Here is a 17,181-nt window from a genome sequence, read left to right on the forward strand (position 1 = left end):
GCAGAGTGCAAAGGATGAGAACATAGGGGTAGATGAAACTTCAAGATGAAATGCCAAATACTTTATTTCATCCTCCAAATTGCAGCCTTGCACCTTATGGAAACGATGTGAGAAGTGAACAAGTTTAAGTTGGTGTATTGTGCATTTCAGACTGCTTGTCCAAAACAGACTTGCAAACTGAAGGCAATTTCGACAACCTCTGAACTGGTACTGCTAGTGAATTATGTGCAAGCAGAGGAGCTCCTTGATCCAACATTGAAGGACAGCAATTGAATGAAAACAATAGAAGCTGACACTTAAACCTGGCATTCCAAAACAAAGAAACTCTCCAATTATGCAGGTGCACAAGTTCAGGAAAAACCTGTGACAATATACTAAAATCATGGTTGTCAGAAACTGATTTCACAGGGCCAAAAAGAGATTTGTAAGACCCAAATTCTACCAGAGAAGAAAGCACATGCTGAAATAATGAAATCATGAGTGCTGTTAATGAATAACAAGACAAGTAGTGAAGTAAAAGTAGTTTATTCAAAACCTCATGCGGCCCCAGCGGACCCTGGCTGTGTTGTTAAGGTGCTGTTGCAGACTGGCATGCCAGTCACCTATGGATGTGACATTGTTGGCAGGACCACTGGCAACACCTGTGTTAGGAAACCTGTTGGGGTCATGGTTGCTAGCTGTGACGTTGGTGCCACTGGCTGTGGCATTGGAGTAGCCGTCGCTGGCTGTAGCGTTGACAGGGCCGGCGGTGGTTGCGTTGTTGGGGCCGTCATTGCTAGCTGTGACGTTGGTGCCGCTGGCTGTGGCATTGGAGTAGCCGTCGCATTGACAGGGCCGGTTGCGTTGTTGGAGCCGTCATTGCTAGCTGTGACGTTGGTGCCGCTGGCTGTGGCATTGGAGTAGCCGTCGCTGGCTGTAGCGTTGACAGGGCCGGTTGCATTGTTGGGGCCGTCATTGCTAGCTGTGACGTTGGTGCCGCTGGCTGTGGCATTGGAGTAGCCGTCGCTGGCTGTAACGTTGACAGGGCCGGCGGTGGTTGCGTTGTTGGGGCCGTCATTGCTAGCTGTGACGTTGGTGCCGCTGGCTGTGGCATTGGAGTAGCCGTCGCTGGCTGTGGCGTTGACAAGGCCGGTGGTGGTTGCGTTGTTGGGGCCATCATTGCTAGCTGTGACGTTGGTGCTGCTGGCTGTGGCATTGGAGTAGCCGTCGCTGGCTGTAGCGTTGACAGGGCCGGTTGTGTTGTTGGGGCCGTCATTGCTAACTGTGACGTTGGTGCCGCTGGCTGTGGCATTGGAGTAGCCGTCACTGGCTGTAGCGTTGTTGGGGCCGGCGGTGGTTGCGTTGTTGGGGCCGTCATTGGTAGCTGTGACGTTGGTGCCGCTGGCTGTGGCATTGGAGTAGCCGTCGCTGGCTGTAGCGTTGACAGGGCCGGTTGCGTTGTTGGGGCCGTCATTGCTGGCTGTGACGTTGGTGCCGCTGGCTGTGGCATTGGAGTAGCCGTCGCTGGCTGTAGCGTTGACAGGGCCGGTTGCATTGTTGGGGCCGTCATTGCTAGCTGTGACGTTGGTGCCGCTGGCTGTGGCATTGGAGTAGCCGTCGCTGGCTGTAGCGTTGTTGGGGCCGGTTGCATTGTTGGGGCCGTCATTGCTAGCTGTGACGTTGGTGCCGCTGGCTGTGGCATTGGAGTAGCCGTCACTGGCTGTAGCGTTGTTGGGGCTGGCGGTGGTTGCGTTGTTGGGGCCGTCATTGGTAGCTGTGACGTTGGTGCCGCTGGCTGTGGCATTGGAGTAGCCGTCGCTGGCTGTAGCGTTGACAGGGCCGGTTGCGTTGTTGGGGCCGTCATTGCTAACTGTGACGTTGGTGCCGCTGGCTGTGGCATTGGAGTAGCTATCGCTGGCTGTAGCGTTGACAGGGCCGGTTGCGTTGTTGGGGCCGTCATTGCTGGCTGTGACGTTGGTGCCGCTGGCTGTGGCATTGGAGTAGCCGTCGCTGGCTGTAGCATTGACAGGGCCGGTTGCGTTGTTGGGGCCGTCATTGCTAGCTGTGACGTTGGTGCCGCTGGCTGTGGCATTGGAGTAGCCGTCGCTGGCTGTAGCGTTGACAGGGCCGGTTGCGTTGTTGGGGCCATCATTGCTAGCTGTGACGTTGGTGCTGCTGGCTGTGGCATTGGAGTAGCCGTCGCTGGCTGTAGCGTTGTTGGGGCTGGCGGTGGTTGCGTTGTTGGGGCCGTCATTGCTAGCTGTGACGTTGGTGCTGCTGGCTGTTGCATTGGTGTAGCCGTCGCTAGCTGTGACATTGCTGCCGCTGGCTGTGGCATTGGAGTAGCCGTCGCTGGCTGTAGCGTTGACAGGGCCAGTTGCGTTGTTGGGGCCGTCATTGCTAGCTGTGACGTTGGTGCCGCTGGCTGTGGCATTGGAGTAGCCGTCGCTGGCTGTAGCGTTGTTGGGGCCGGTAGCGTTGTTGGGGCCGTCATTGCTAGCTGTGACGTTGGTGCCGCTGGCTGTGGCATTTGAGTAGCCGTCGCTGGCTGTAGCGTTAGAAGGGCCGGTTGCGTTGTTGGAGCCGTCATTGTTAGCTGTGACGTTGGTGCCGCTGGCTGTTGCATTGGAGTAGCCGGCGTTGTTGGGGCCGTCATTGCTAGCTGTGACGTTGGTGCTGCTGGCTGTGGCATTGGTGTAGCCGTCGCTGGCTGTAGCGTTGACAGGGCCGGTTGCGTTGTTGGGGCCGTCATTGCTAGCTGTGACGTTGGTGCCGCTGGCTGTGGCATTGGAGTAGCCGTCGCTGGCTGTAGCGTTGGGGCCGGCGGTGGTAGCGTTGTTGGGGCCGGTTGCATTGTTGGGGCCGTCATTGCTAGCTGTGACGTTGGTGCCGCTGGCTGTGGCATTGGAGTAGCCGTCGCTGGCTGTAGCGTTGTTGGGGCTGGCGGTGGTTGCGTTGTTGGGGCCGTCATTGCTAGCTGTGACGTTGGTGCTGCTGGCTGTTGCATTGGTGTAGCCGTCGCTAGCTGTGACATTGCTGCCGCTGGCTGTGGCATTGGAGTAGCCGTCGCTGGCTGTAGCGTTGACAGGGCCAGTTGCGTTGTTGGGGCCGTCATTGCTAGCTGTGACGTTGGTGCCGCTGGCTGTGGCATTGGAGTAGCCGTCGCTGGCTGTAGCGTTGTTGGGGCCGGTAGCGTTGTTGGGGCCGTCATTGCTAGCTGTGACGTTGGTGCCGCTGGCTGTGGCATTTGAGTAGCCGTCGCTGGCTGTAGCGTTAGAAGGGCCGGTTGCGTTGTTGGAGCCGTCATTGTTAGCTGTGACGTTGGTGCCGCTGGCTGTTGCATTGGAGTAGCCGGCGTTGTTGGGGCCGTCATTGCTAGCTGTGACGTTGGTGCTGCTGGCTGTGGCATTGGTGTAGCCGTCGCTGGCTGTAGCGTTGACAGGGCCGGTTGCGTTGTTGGGGCCGTCATTGCTAGCTGTGACGTTGGTGCCGCTGGCTGTGGCATTGGAGTAGCCGTCGCTGGCTGTAGCGTTGGGGCCGGCGGTGGTAGCGTTGTTGGGGCCGGTTGCATTGTTGGGGCCGTCATTGCTAGCTGTGACGTTGGTGCCGCTGGCTGTGGCATTGGAGTAGCCGTCGCTGGCTGTAGCGTTGTTGGGGCCGGTTGCATTGTTGGGGCCGTCATTGCTAGCTGTGACGTTGGTGCCGCTGGCTGTGGCATTGGAGTAGCCGTCACTGGCTGTAGCGTTGTTGGGGCCGGCGGTGGTTGCGTTGTTGGGGCCGTCATTGCTAGCTGTGACGTTGGTGCCGCTGGCTGTGGCATTGGAGTAGCCGTCGCTGGCTGTAGCATTGACAGGGCCGGTTGCATTGTTGGGGCCGTCATTGCTAGCTGTGACGTTGGTGCCGCTGGCTGTGGCATTGGCGTAGCCGTCGCTGGCTGTAGCGTTGTTGGGGCTGGCGGTGGTTGTGTTGTTGGGGCCGTCATTGCTAGCTGTGACGTTGGTGCCGCTGGCTGTGGCATTGGAGTAGCTGTCGCTGGCTGTAGCGTTGACAGGGCCGGTTGCGTTGTTGGGGCCGTCATTGCTAACTGTGACGTTGGTGCCGCTGGCTGTGGCATTGGAGTAGCCGTCGCTGGCTGTAGCGTTGACAGGGCCGGTTGCATTGTTGGGGCCGTCATTTCTAGCTGTGACGTTGGTGCTGCTGGCTGTGACATTGGAGTAGCCGTCGCTGGCTGTAGCATTGTTGGGGCTGGCGGTGGTTGCGTTGTTGGGGCAGTCATTGCTAGCTGTGACGTTGGTGCCGCTGGCTGTGGCATTGGAGTAGCTGTCGCTGGCTGTAGCGTTGACAGGACCGGCGGCGGTTGCGTTAATGGGGCCGTCATTGCTAGCTGTGACGTTGGTGCCGCTGGCTGTGGCATTGGCGTAGCCGTCGCTGGCTGTAGCGTTGTTGGGGCTGGCGGTGGTTGCGTTGTTGGGGCCATCATTGCTAGCTGTGACGTTGGTGCTGCTGGCTGTGGCATTGGAGTAGCCGTCGCTGGCTGTAGCGTTGTTGGGGCTGGCGGTGGTTGCGTTGTTGGGGCCGTCATTGCTAGCTGTGACGTTGGTGCTGCTGGCTGTTGCATTGGTGTAGCCGTCGCTAGCTGTGACATTGCTGCCGCTGGCTGTGGCATTGGAGTAGCCGTCGCTGGCTGTAGCGTTGTTGGGGCTAGCGGTGGTTGCGTTGTTGGGGCCGTCATTGCTAGCTGTGACGTTGGTGCTGCTGGCTGTGGTATTGGAGTAGCCGTCGCTGGCTGTAGCGTTGACAGGGCCGGTTGCGTTGTTGGGGCCGTCATTGCTAGCTGTGACGTTGGTGCCGCTGGCTGTGGCATTGGAGTAGCCGTCGCTGGCTGTAGCGTTGACAGGGCCGGTTGCATTGTTGGGGCCGTCATTGTTAGCTGTGACGTTGGTGCCGCTGGCTGTTGCATTGGAGTAGCCGGCGTTGTTGGGGCCGTCATTGCTAGCTGTGACGTTGGTGCTGCTGGCTGTGGTATTGGAGTAGCCGTCGCTGGCTGTAGCGTTGTTGGGGCCGGTAGCGTTGTTGGGGCCGTCATTGCTAGCTGTGACGTTGGTGCCGCTGGCTGTGGCATTGGAGTAGCCGTCGCTGGCTGTAGCGTTGACAGGGCCAGTTGCGTTGTTGGGGCCGTCATTGCTAGCTGTGACGTTGGTGCCGCTGGCTGTGGCATTTGAGTAGCCGTCGCTGGCTGTAGCGTTAGAAGGGCCGGTTGCGTTGTTGGAGCCGTCATTGTTAGCTGTGACGTTGGTGCCGCTGGCTGTTGCATTGGAGTAGCCGGCGTTGTTGGGGCCGTCATTGCTAGCTGTGACGTTGGTGCTGCTGGCTGTGGCATTGGTGTATCCGTCGCTGGCTGTAGCGTTGACAGGGCCGGTTGCGTTGTTAGGGCCGTCATTGCTAGCTGTGACGTTGGTGCCGCTGGCTGTGGCATTTGAGTAGCCGGCGTTGTTGGGGCCGGCGGTGGTTGCGTTGTTGGGGCCGTCATTGCTAGCTGTGACGTTGGTGCCGCTGGCTGTGGCATTGGAGTAGCTGTCGCTGGCTGTAGCGTTGACAGGACCGGCGGCGGTTGCGTTAATGGGGCCGTCATTGCTAGCTGTGACGTTGGTGCTGCTGGCTGTGGCATTGGAGTAGCCGTCGCTGGCCGTAGCGTCGACATTAAATTGGTCAGTCTTAAGAGCTGCTTGAGGGCAAACAATAGAAAGTGTTAAGGGCATACTAACAAGACTATGGGTTGTCTAGAGGAAGAAAGCCTACAGCTGGACCAACACCACAAGTTGGAACTTACCCAAATATTCGTGCCATTTGGAGTTCTCCTTTAATTGAAGCCCTTTTTGGGCATTTATGGAATCATAATACTGCAGCACTAATGGGAAGGTACACATTTGACAGCTTGAAGGACTCATTTCTCATGTCAGTATATACATTTGCCTTAACATTCAGTACATTTTAAGACTTAAGGCCAAAACTATATTAAGTGATCCAAACAGCACATGTGTTTGTTCTTCAAGTTTCAAGAACTGTATTAAACAATAATAAATGGTAGTGTCATACTTGGCTAATCGTCTACATGGGTTCAAACCATTACTGCGTACAATCCTTACTGGCTTGGCTTTCGCCTTTGCCGCTTCCTTAAACCATTAACTAAATCGGCTAAATTCCTTTTACCGTCTCGGATTCGCTGCACAGAGATGTCCTCTTGATTGGCATTTTCAATGGGAGAACAAAAGCCTGAAAAAAAAAAAAAAAAACAATTCAGCCATCTGTCAAGACCAAAAAGCTTAGTGACAAGTCACACTTAAAATACAATCTAAAAACACAAACCTTTGAGTAGACAAACAGTCAACACAAAACTCAACACCCTTGCAGCTGCCATAACTCAGTCGTAGCCAAGACAACAATATCACCTCATACCGTTTCTGACCCTTTTAAAGAGCCCCATACACCTGTAGTTAATCAAAGGATAATGATCAATTAAGTACCCACTTAAACTAATTTAATGCATTGCCCAATCAAATGTGCGCACTAAAAGTTTACTAATCAGTTTACAGGTAAGCCTAATAATAATACTTGTTAATCTTTTATCTATGGTGTGAATAATTCAATATGTAGACCTACATATGGGATCATGTGGTATGAAAACAATCATAATTCTAAAGCAAACTGCAGCCGATCAGTAAATCTTGAGTTCTTATGCTGGGGACACAACAGGATAATCGGGCCGATTTTGCCCCCTCCGACAATTTCATGCTGGGGACACACTACAGGATAATTGGGCCGATTTTGCCCCTTCCGACAATCGTGGGTAACGTCCCGATTTTCTTGATGGTTCTACAGATTATTTTATATCGGATGTATCTTTATCAGAAAGCAAGCTGAGAGAAGACGGAAGCATAACAAACGGAGTCACGGCGCAGCACAAAGTTAAATGGAATTGATTTGTGGCAACAGCAAACCCTATTCTTTTTTTCCGTGAATTTTCTGTGAAAATCATTCCAAACACTATTATCGCAATTTCTTCATGCATATCGTCCGCCATGCTTATTGTTAAATCTCGACAGGTTTCGCGAGATTTCTTGTGTTAACAGTCGGGACACTGGTTGGAAATCTGTTTGTGTGGTGTGCTGTCTTTGTCAAATCATGGCACACCACACACTGTAGGAGCAAAACGGCTACATTTAGGATTTTTTGACCTCATGTTTGTGGTTTATCACAGTTTGATAATCTTACAAGATTAAAAAAATCGTTTTGTGTGTCCCCAGCATTCGGTAACGTCCCGATTATCTAGATGGTTCTACAGATTAGTTTTATTAGATGTTCCCTTGGTGTGAGGTGTGTCAAGAGTGACCGAATCTGCTCGGAAGGACGTCGGAGGCGCCCCGATCGCGAATCCTAAAGATTCAACGTGTTGAATATTTGCGAGATCCTGATGTGTGGGGGGACCCAGACCCCTGCCCCTCAGTTTGAAGCAACGGTCCCGGTGGATGTAGGTGGTATTGCATTTACGGTTAGGTTCCCGACTTTTCCGATCGTTTTTATTCTATTAACTCCAGTCAACATTTACAAAACTATCTCCCCCAATAATTTGTGTTTGATTCTCAAACCTGGCTCATAATACTAACTTTTTCATAGAATAATTTTTCCTGATTTTTCTCAAGTTTGAAACCAATCCGAAATGGGTAAACTTGCACCCCATTTATTTGCCGAAGTCAAAAGTTGCCTGCAAATGTGCTCGCGGATACTAACGGGGCACGAGCACAAAAGTTACATTGGCCGATAGCCGATTTACATTGAGCTGAGTGAGCCATAGACTTATTTTGAATGAGCACAGGGAGAAATGGCTTGAGTTGCGTGCCTTGTTAGCAAGTTTAGCAATGGTTGTCACACATACATGAAATGTTGTTGATATAGTTTATTCCCGTAATTTTAGAACTGATTAGATTTTTGATGATGATTCATGATGGCAAATATATGATGTTAAGCGCGAGCATAGATTGTTGACATGTTTATCTGGAGCAAAGACGAAGATTAATAGCCTACTTTAACTGTTAGCCACAATAGGAAATTATATAAATTTAAATAATATTAGTCTTGCCTTCAAAAGCTTTTGTTAAACACGCCCATTATTCTTTTTTTGATCGGGTCATCAAGCCAGACTGCTCTTGTGGGACAATGAAGGTCCTCAGTGACTGTTTCACCCCCACTTACATCTGATGGAAACATATGGTTCTGTAAATATGCCCCTTTCAAAGGCAGATGTTCAATAAAGTAGCCTATATTTTAGACACAGTTCTCAAGCTTTTATTTATTACATTATTACCAAGTCTAGTTTGATCACGTTATATCCATTAATAGGCGTTTGGTTTTGTAGGATGAACATATAAAACTCAGACCACATTTCTACACTGATGATAAATTGAAGGCAGTGTGAATTTCTTGGCATTTCGTTTGAATATAAAGTTGACAGTAAGTCTGCATTATGGAAGATTTCGGTTATCAAGATAACTATTCAGTTTTATTTGCCTGGCGAGAACAACGATGTTCATGTTAACAGTTTATTGTCAGAAATATTAATCTATCAAGCATTGCACAGTCAGTCGGTGAACAAGTTTAAGAAAGTTTATTGCTTGCGGCCGGCCCACAAGGAGACAAAAACATCACACGCCATTGTGCTACAAGTTTGTCTGCTAGCATGTTGCGCTAGCTAGCTATTTAAGTAGAACCGCTCTTTACAGTCATTGGTTAAGACGAAGGCATGCAAATGTTCCATGGCTCTTCTTCATTGGCTCCTTGCATAGACCTGGCGCGGGCGTGTGTGCGTGCGTGTTAGAGTGCGTGCGTGTTTACGACATCAACCCTGATTGAAACAAAACAGGATATCTTGATGTCGTAAAAGCTCCTTCACATAAGTGTCAACAAATGGTCTCCAGACCTTGCACCCCATCTTAGTCCTTGTCAAACAGTATCTCCTTAAAACAAACAAACCCCCAACATCTTATAGTCTGAACAAATGCTCACCCTTCCCCCAGGGTGATAAGACAGCCTAGAGTCTAGTTTGGGGGGCTCTGTTATCTGCTGACAAAGACTACTAAGCATCTGTATTATTCAGTATAAAACATCACATTCTTAATTTCTCCGACATTTATTTCATCCGTTGGAAATCATACTCATATCACAAAGAAAAAAAAGCAACATATATGATGAGTTTTATCTAGAATAGCCCTATATTTAGCCCTATTGCCTATTTCTAAAAAAATAAGTGAAAGGAATACTATTAAGTGACAGAATACATTTCCGTTAAGTTTGCATCATGTCTCTGATTCTTATCGGATTTGTACCCCATTCTGCCCATAGATTCTGCCACTGCAATGCCTTAGCTCCAACGCTCGTAACCATATAAATCTATGCTCGCAACTGGTTGTCGCAAAGTCTCATGTGTACAGCTAGTTGCAAGCGTGCACAAGGTCTCGGAGCTAGGGAAAAAAGAGCCACTGTTTAAAGCTAGAACGGAAGAGTCGGAAGTGGAAAGATGGCCGCGTCCAGTCTCACGCTCTCGCTTGCCTCACTGCGCCACTGAGCACTTTTCATCAAAATGAATGGGGACGTCATCTTGGAAGACAAAAGTAGCTTACTCTAGTTATATTAACTCAAAACCGGAATCCAATCAGATCCTGATCGGAAAGCAACCTGAGAGAAAACGGAAGCATAACAAACGGAGTCACGGCGCAGCACAAAGTTAAATGGAATTGATTTGTGGCAACAGCAAACCCTTTTCTTTTTTTCCGTGAATTTTCTGTGAAAATCATTCCAAACACTATAATCTCAATTTATTACTGCTTATTCTTAAATCTTGACAGATTTTGCGAAATTTCTTGTGTTAACAGTCGGGACACTGGTTGGAAATTTGTTTGTGTGTGGTGTGCTGTCTTTGTCAAATCATGGCACACCACACACTGCAGGAGCAAAACGGCTAAATCTAGGATTTTTTTTCTTCATGTGTGTGGTCTCTCACAGTTTGAAGTTCTTATAAGATCAAAAAAATTGTTTAGTGTGTCCCCAGCATTAGGTGTTTTCAATGACATCAGGGCTGGCAAGTTTTTTTCAAAAACCTTGGCGTGAGATTTGGTGCAAGGGGCGAGCTTTCGCGAGTTTCAACACCTCCTTCCTTGCTTATGCCCTTAAAACAGAGAAGCAGACTTGCCATGCTTCACGTGCATATGTATTCTTTTTTATTTTGCACTTGTGTGACATGTTTGATAGCCACGGATCCTGGAATTGTCTGTAAGAAATCTGTGTTTACCTGTGTGAGGTTGGCACACACACACCGTGGTTTCAGAGTTTTCTGCTCTCATTCGTCTCATGGGATGAGGTGGTTTTCAGGCTTGTTTCGGGAGATGACCTATTTGGCAAATCAGCCATGACAAAATAGTGTGGAGGTCTGCTCATAAGTCCTGCTTATCAGAGTGTGTGCTTTTCAGTGTCTCCTCTGCCCACCCTTATCCCTGCCCATCTCTTCCACGGTACTTCAGCTGTCCAATAACTTTGGAAGGCCGGAGTCGAGGGAAGGATCTACTTGCACTCAGACCATGTTGTAAGGTTTCTAATACACAGACAACCCACTCAGGCACCCACTAAGCCCCAGACTTTCACATTAATTAGCTCCCGAGTTAAATTACCACTGGGTTTGAAGGTGAGCCAATACCTTTACCCCTCCCCCATCTGAGGAAAAGTGAAAAAAAAACATGGAAACAGAAAGTGAGCAAGTAGCAGGGTAATCACAGTGTAAACGCAGAATAGAGGAATAGATTCTGATTCCATGATGAGGCTAGCAAGCATGCCATGGCAGACTGCCGGACCCCCTGTCATCTTGCATGATTACAGACATTCCATTTTAAACCACCTTAACATGGGTGCAGTGCTCCAATGAATAAGTACAGTGCACATCATAACCAGGGGGGATTGGCAAGGTTTGCTAAAAAATCTTAAATAGGTTGCAGAAGTGTAGCAGGGGATGTTAGGAGAATTTTCATTGTCATCTCACATTCTGTGGAAAACGCAGCCCCCAAAAACTACTTGTGTAGGATTTGTGAAAAGTGTGGTGTATTTTTTCAAATATCTTCATTATTTAAAATGCAAGAAGCATGTGTGCTTTTCAAAAGCAAAATGATGGTAATGAATGATGAAACAACAATAATTTTAAATTCTACATTGGGTCTTTTCTGGCCTGGTCTTATTGAGTCCTCACAGATTAGCCTGGTTTGAGAAACCAGATAAATCCATGATCTAATTATGTGTGTGTAGCCTACATGTGTGTGTGATGGGGTGTGTCAAGTCTAAACCTCCTTATATTGCTAAGAGACACAAGCCTCCTGTTAGCCACATTAGCTTTAAAGCCCCCCATTTTCAGTTGTCCAGTTCCAGTTTACTTCAGACAGCTTTTGTGTGTATTAAAGAGAGTTAAATTCTAGGGTTGAAAGTGGTAGCTTGCTTGGTCACTGATTGGCACTGCCAGTGTGGAAGATTTAATTATTTAGGGGCAAGAGCTTGAAATTATATTGTTGTGAACGTATGGTTGTTTAGTTATGGGATGGGTTGGGCTGCCTTTGTGTGTTGGCAGCAGATTTTCAACTATTTCGCGGCACAAGCTCAAGAATGAATTGACAAATGTGCATGATGCATGACAAAATATGACTACAGTTTGCAGTGTTTAACTCTATCAATCTATCCCACCTTACACAATTATACTGCAAGTAAATACTATGTCTCACCAGATGTTTTAATGACATTAAATGCCTCTCTCATCGTGATGAATTGCACAGAATACCAAGGAGCTGTATTTAACTAGGCAGAATGCTAAATACAGAGCATTGGCGCACACACTCATTTGGCACCTGTAGGAAATTATCCTTTTTGGAATGACAATCAAGGGTTTGTCCTGTCTACTACTTGTTGTCATAATGACTTTTTGTACAGATGTTTTACACTTCTTGGGCCTCTCTCTTGTAGATTACTTTGTCCTTCTGAACTTGGTGTTGACCAAACCAGAACAATTTAGTTACCTGTAGCTCACTTTGGTTTCCATGTTAGACCTGTTTATTTTATTTGGATATCCTGTATAGTTATATAGGCTAATATAGAAGTATGACCAATAATCAGTTTTTTTTCTTGCAGTGGAGAGCTTTTGTTGTGTGTTACATCTACAATTTGTGAAGTAACTTACAGTATCCACTTGTTAGCATTTTAAAAAGCGAGAACAGGAAGATGTGTGTGTGTGTGTGTGTGTGTGTGTGTGTGTCTGTGTGATGTGTTCTGCTTTGTGACATCTGAGGAGACCCCAAGGAGAAACCCAGAGGACATGTATAAGAAGCTCACACACACACACCACACACATACACACACACACACAGAACATTAAACAAAAATGGTTAATACAGTATATATAAATAATCTGTATAATGTTCTCTTCTATTACACTAAGCATGTTTTATCAGGAGAAAAATGCTCCTGGTTTAAAGTCTAGTTTGTAAATAAATCAATATTGGGAAGAGACCTCGCAAAGCCCTGTGGGCTAATGGAATAAGACCATGAATTCAAGAGAACATTTTAACAAAGAACATCATAATGGAGATCTTCCATTATAGAGTCCCCTTCACCAAGGTTGCCAACTTTATCACTACCAAATACAGGACAAAAACGTTTTGTTCAGTACACAGTGCCATTGTGGTGTGGGTATGGTGTGAGAATAGGATACATTCATATCCTTATGATATTGGAAAGGAAAACAATTATAAATCTCAAAATATATGATCAAGTCTCTCCTGCAGCCTTACACCCCCAACCGCCACCTACAGTCTTCTTCTGACAACTGTCTGGTGGTCCCACTGTTCAAGAGCGCCTGGTCCCAAAACAAGCTCTTCTCCTGTCTGGCCCCCAATGGTGGAATCAACTCCCCACCTCCATCAGGGACACTGACTGTCTCCTTACCTTCAAGAAAAGGCTCAAGATGCACTTGTTCCGGGAATACAACGGCACTTGCTTGCATGCTTGGCTGGACCTGATGTTAGTTACTCCAGGATCACAATGACTCTTATTTAGAGACTTGTTGCTCTTGTTGGTTAGTTGTAACATATTTAAATTATTGTATTCGCTGTGAAATATTTTTACTGTTGATTGTTTTTCTACAGGTACACTTGCACTTTTTGAGTTTATGTTTATGTTGTTTAATTGTAAATTGTTTAACTGCAGGCTCTTATGGTTCTTCCCTTTGGCATATTTTTTTTTTTTCTCACAATATATGCTTCATGTTTTTGCTGCTTGCAATGTTTGGGGCTATCTTGTTGTTATGATCAGTGACCTATGCCTATGCTCTCTTGGAAGTCGCTTTGGATAAAAGCGTCTGCTAAATGCATAAATGTAAATGTAATATACATTTCTACAGAGAGTCTGGGCTCGCTCCATTGGCAAGTGTTAACTTCTTTGTACGCGGGTACACTGTTACAGTTTAAAACTATTGGACCTGCCTAGATCCACTCTGATCTGCCAAAACCAATCGCCAGCGATCGCCTTAGCCAATTCCTTCACCACTACTGTAACAGAGCTAGCTGCCGTAGCTGGAAAATCAAACTGTCCCTGAATCCCTTGGGGAGGACGGCCACAACATCATGGCCACCAACAAAACTCAGCAAAACTTGTTCTTGCTCTGGCTTTAGCTTATGGATTTTCGGCAGCGTTGCTCCAACGGACCAAATGGCTTCGCTCGCATCTTTCTCCGCCGCCATTACGGAACTACAACACTGACTAGCGCACAACATCAATGTCATCGTTCTCAGCCACTCCTTCTGTTCGCTGATTGGACAGGTAGAAACTTAACCTGAGACATCTGACTTACGTACCTCATTCCCAGATGGAGCACAGAAGCAAAATCAAAATTGAGTAGAAGAACGTAGGAGGGCAAAGCCAGACTAGTGTTAGTCATTCATTCGTCAGAAAAGTAATTTTGACTGTAATGCAGGATTCCAACTCTTTTTTTTAAATGTTGTCTCTCTGAAAAAGCAGTATTTGTTTAGTAAATAATTAGTTAATGATTAGTGAATGTATCTCATGTTATGACTTTACTTGGGGAGGCACATTACTATTAACAAATGATTAAGTACCGTCTCAATCCATGGATGCCGCCATTGTGGTAATTCACACATGAATTACCATTAGTTTATCCTGTTAATTCAAGATTTTAGTTCACACAGTTAACTAACAGTATTAGTTTGCACGTTTAACTAAAGTAGTAAACTCACCTATCAGTTAATGTGTTAATAATGATAGGAATTGAAACATGATTTCAGATTTAATTAATAGTAAATCATATGTGACTCCCTATTAACAAATGATGTGCTCATGATCAGTGCATAATTAAGTACTTTCTGAGTTATGTATTAAATGATGATGATTCATGCATTAGTTAATGCATTAATGAACGCTCATTAATGCACCCTTATTGTAAAGTGTTACCCATGATTAAAACAATGATGAAGATAATAAAAGTGGAAAACGACAAAATAGCTAGAGCACGATAATGCTCTAATCTTAACTGTAACCACAGCAAATTACATTCTCAAGTGACATCTAGTGAGAGAGGAACAATTCTTCAGTGCTCCGTGTGACTGCAGCAGCTGGAAGGGGGCAGAGAGATAGCCTGGTGTCCCCTGGGAAGGGGCATACGTGCCATTCTACCCTATGGCAGCTTGAACAGAGGAAAGCTAGCCTGCGGTAATCACTGGACAGACAAGCAAGTGATTAGTGTTGAGGTCACAGACCTAACTGAATGCCTGCAGTAATTAAAGCTTAGAAATGCAGAGAAATACAGCAGAGGATTACCTCATTAAAAAGATAAGATCCTGTTCCTCCCATCCTTACTTCCATATTTCTCCTCCCTTACCCTGCTACGTCTCTCCTTTCCTTCCCTTCTTTTTAAGACAGCAAAGCATCCACATGGGTAAGGATGAAAAGAACAGTATGGATGGTGACGTTTGAGAAGGTTATTATTGCAGCAAGTTTCAGACGGACATTCCCAGGACCCCAAAGTAAGAGGGTTCCAAACCAGACCTCTAACCTTGTTTCTTCCATAACACACATTACACATGAGCTCCACAACCCCTGTAACAAAAATAAACTCTTTTATTTACACAAGCGGGAAAGTACAGTGAACGCTGACCAATGGGAAGCAGGCTCAATCTTATGAAGATTGAAGATCTTATGATCTTGTTTTTTTGTTCATCATACAGTAGTGGCTTTAATCAAGTTTTGGTTTCCTCAAGACACCTTTGGCTGTTGGAAAACCTAGTGCTTTTTATAATTTCTTCTGCTTGCCTCCCCTCTTTTGCACCAGTGCTCTTGTGTGTATCTGTTCCTCATCTGTCTTCCCAAGCCTAACCTGGCTGTAGCCATGGAAGATAGCCCTGAGGGGAAGCACTGCCTTAGGGACTGACCAGAGGAATGCGGAACTGACAGCGGATATCTTTCATTCGGACACCTTTTAACAAACCCACACCGTTCGGTGCATGCAGGAGAATGAAAACACTGTCTTCCAAACGCAGCTCACTCCCTTGCTAGAAGCACATACATTGTATTTCACCTAGAATGCCTCTAAGCACTTTTTAATGGGAACTTGCATACCTCAGCACTTCTCAGCCTACCCCTATAAGCCTAAAAGGTATGCCCGGTGCCGGTAATTAATTGCATGGATTCATCTGCACACGTTAAGCCCCACTCATATATTATCATCAATGTGGGTAACGAGCACCACCATGCTTCGCAGGGTGTGAGAGATCACTTCAGACACACCTCTTACACATGGCTCTAGGCCTATTGAAGGAGGACAGGTGCAAGGCAGGTGTGCTGGGTGTGTAGGTCCTCCCTGCCAGGCAGTAAAAGGTGATATATCACTCTCTGGGGAATTTCAAGCCCACCTACTCATCTCATTACCATGCATGTCACACCTCAGTGAGCCGCATACTGGTTTTTATCTGTATACATGACCTTGTTGCTTTTAGAATAGGTGAAGGTGTTTACGCTGCTAGACTTTTCTTCCCACCAGAAAAACATAATCCCCAACTCCACAACACTGTAGGGTAAACACTCGACACCCACTTAGACTGGACGACAGCAACCCCCGCCCCTCGACATTTGTATTGAAACAATTGGAATTTGAAGAGATAGATATTCACACCATGACTATGTAGACAAAAAGGTTTTGGGTTGCGAAACAGTTGTACATGAAGTTAATGCAATGTCTTGGGCCCTGGCACTATTGGTATTGCTGAGAAGGTGATCGGCTGCAATCTACCTACCCTCGAGGACCTGCACCTCAAGGTCCCGGAGGTTAGCGAGGAAGACTGTGGCTGACTCCTCCCACCCTGGACACACTGTTTCAGCCACTCCCCTCCGGCAGAATGATGGCTACTTTACATTTTATTGTATATTTTATTTTAATTCTAAATCCCCTCAGTATTGCTTGACTATGTACCTTTAGTATAGTTAGTCCATATATTTAAGTTTTTAAGATTCAGATAAGTTTAATGTATGCACCCTTAGTATAGTTAGTTCACATATTTTAGTTAAGATTCCTATATGTTTAATGTATGCACCTTTCTGCCAAAGTAAATTCCTTGTCCGTGCAAACTTTCATGGCGATTCAAACCTTTTCTGATTCTGGGTCATGAGGGCAAAAAAATCAACAAAAAAGAAGGCATGCATATTGTTGGGGCACTTTTTGGGTTAGAGTGCAGAAAGAATGGGCCCTACTATAATTATATCTTAAATATTCTCTTCATGTTATCCAGTGGCGTAGTGCTGGGTATATGGCGTATGCTCACCTCTGAGGAAAAGGATTTACCTTATACCTACCTCGCAATAGACGACTGACCGTACACCCTACAAATCAGGAGAAATATGTACGTGTCCATCAACCTAATAGGAGCTAAGCCAATTAAATCTTGACAAGAGTGGAATTAAATTTGTCCAATTGAGAAACATTTTAACGCACTTTCCCCGCTTTCGTTCATGAGTGCTCTACGGTAGCTAGCCTTTATGGGTGTGTGTGTGTGGGCACTTGTTCTTGCGAGCGCACCAAAGCATGTGGTGAGGATCTATACATTCACAATAAAC

The 17,181-nt window shown here is 46.7% G+C and overlaps 1 protein-coding gene across 2 annotated transcripts; it reads right to left on the bottom strand.

Annotated features, from left to right (window-relative positions):
* Positions 1–509: 509 nt before the first annotated feature.
* Positions 510–6,412, bottom strand: LOC146251587 (uncharacterized). Of its 2 annotated transcripts, none has more exons than XM_084681234.1 (4): positions 6,346–6,412; positions 6,190–6,252; positions 5,810–5,887; positions 510–5,701 (listed from the first exon to the last, which is right to left on the bottom strand). In XM_084681234.1, exons 1-4 carry the CDS (start codon positions 6,395–6,397, stop codon positions 603–605), a joined length of 5,292 nt encoding a protein of 1,763 aa, XP_084537360.1. In that variant the 5' UTR covers positions 6,398–6,412; the 3' UTR covers positions 510–602. The 2 variants fall into 2 exon arrangements, with proteins under 2 accessions (XP_084537360.1, XP_084537359.1); XM_084681233.1 differs by having other exon boundaries at positions 510–5,704.
* Between the last annotated feature and the right edge of the window lie 10,769 nt (positions 6,413–17,181).

Source organism: Hypomesus nipponensis, chromosome 18, assembly GCF_054491055.1.
Source record: "Hypomesus nipponensis isolate SF chromosome 18, ASM5449105v1, whole genome shotgun sequence".
In the NCBI taxonomy this organism is placed as follows: Eukaryota; Metazoa; Chordata; class Actinopteri; order Osmeriformes; family Osmeridae; genus Hypomesus; species Hypomesus nipponensis.

Excerpts from the sequence above, each read along its gene's own strand:
- LOC146251587 (XM_084681233.1), bottom strand. The coding sequence starts at position 6,397 with ATGGCAGCTGCAAGGGTGTTGAGTTTTGTGTTGACTGTTTGTCTACTC. Across the intron at positions 6,253-6,345 it reads GACTGTTTGTCTACTCAAAG|GCTTTTGTTCTCCCATTGAA; the intron begins GTTTGTGTTTTT and ends TTTTTTTTTCAG. Across the intron at positions 5,888-6,189 it reads TGTGCAGCGAATCCGAGACG|TGCTGCAGTATTATGATTCC; the intron begins GTAAAAGGAATT and ends CCTTCCCATTAG.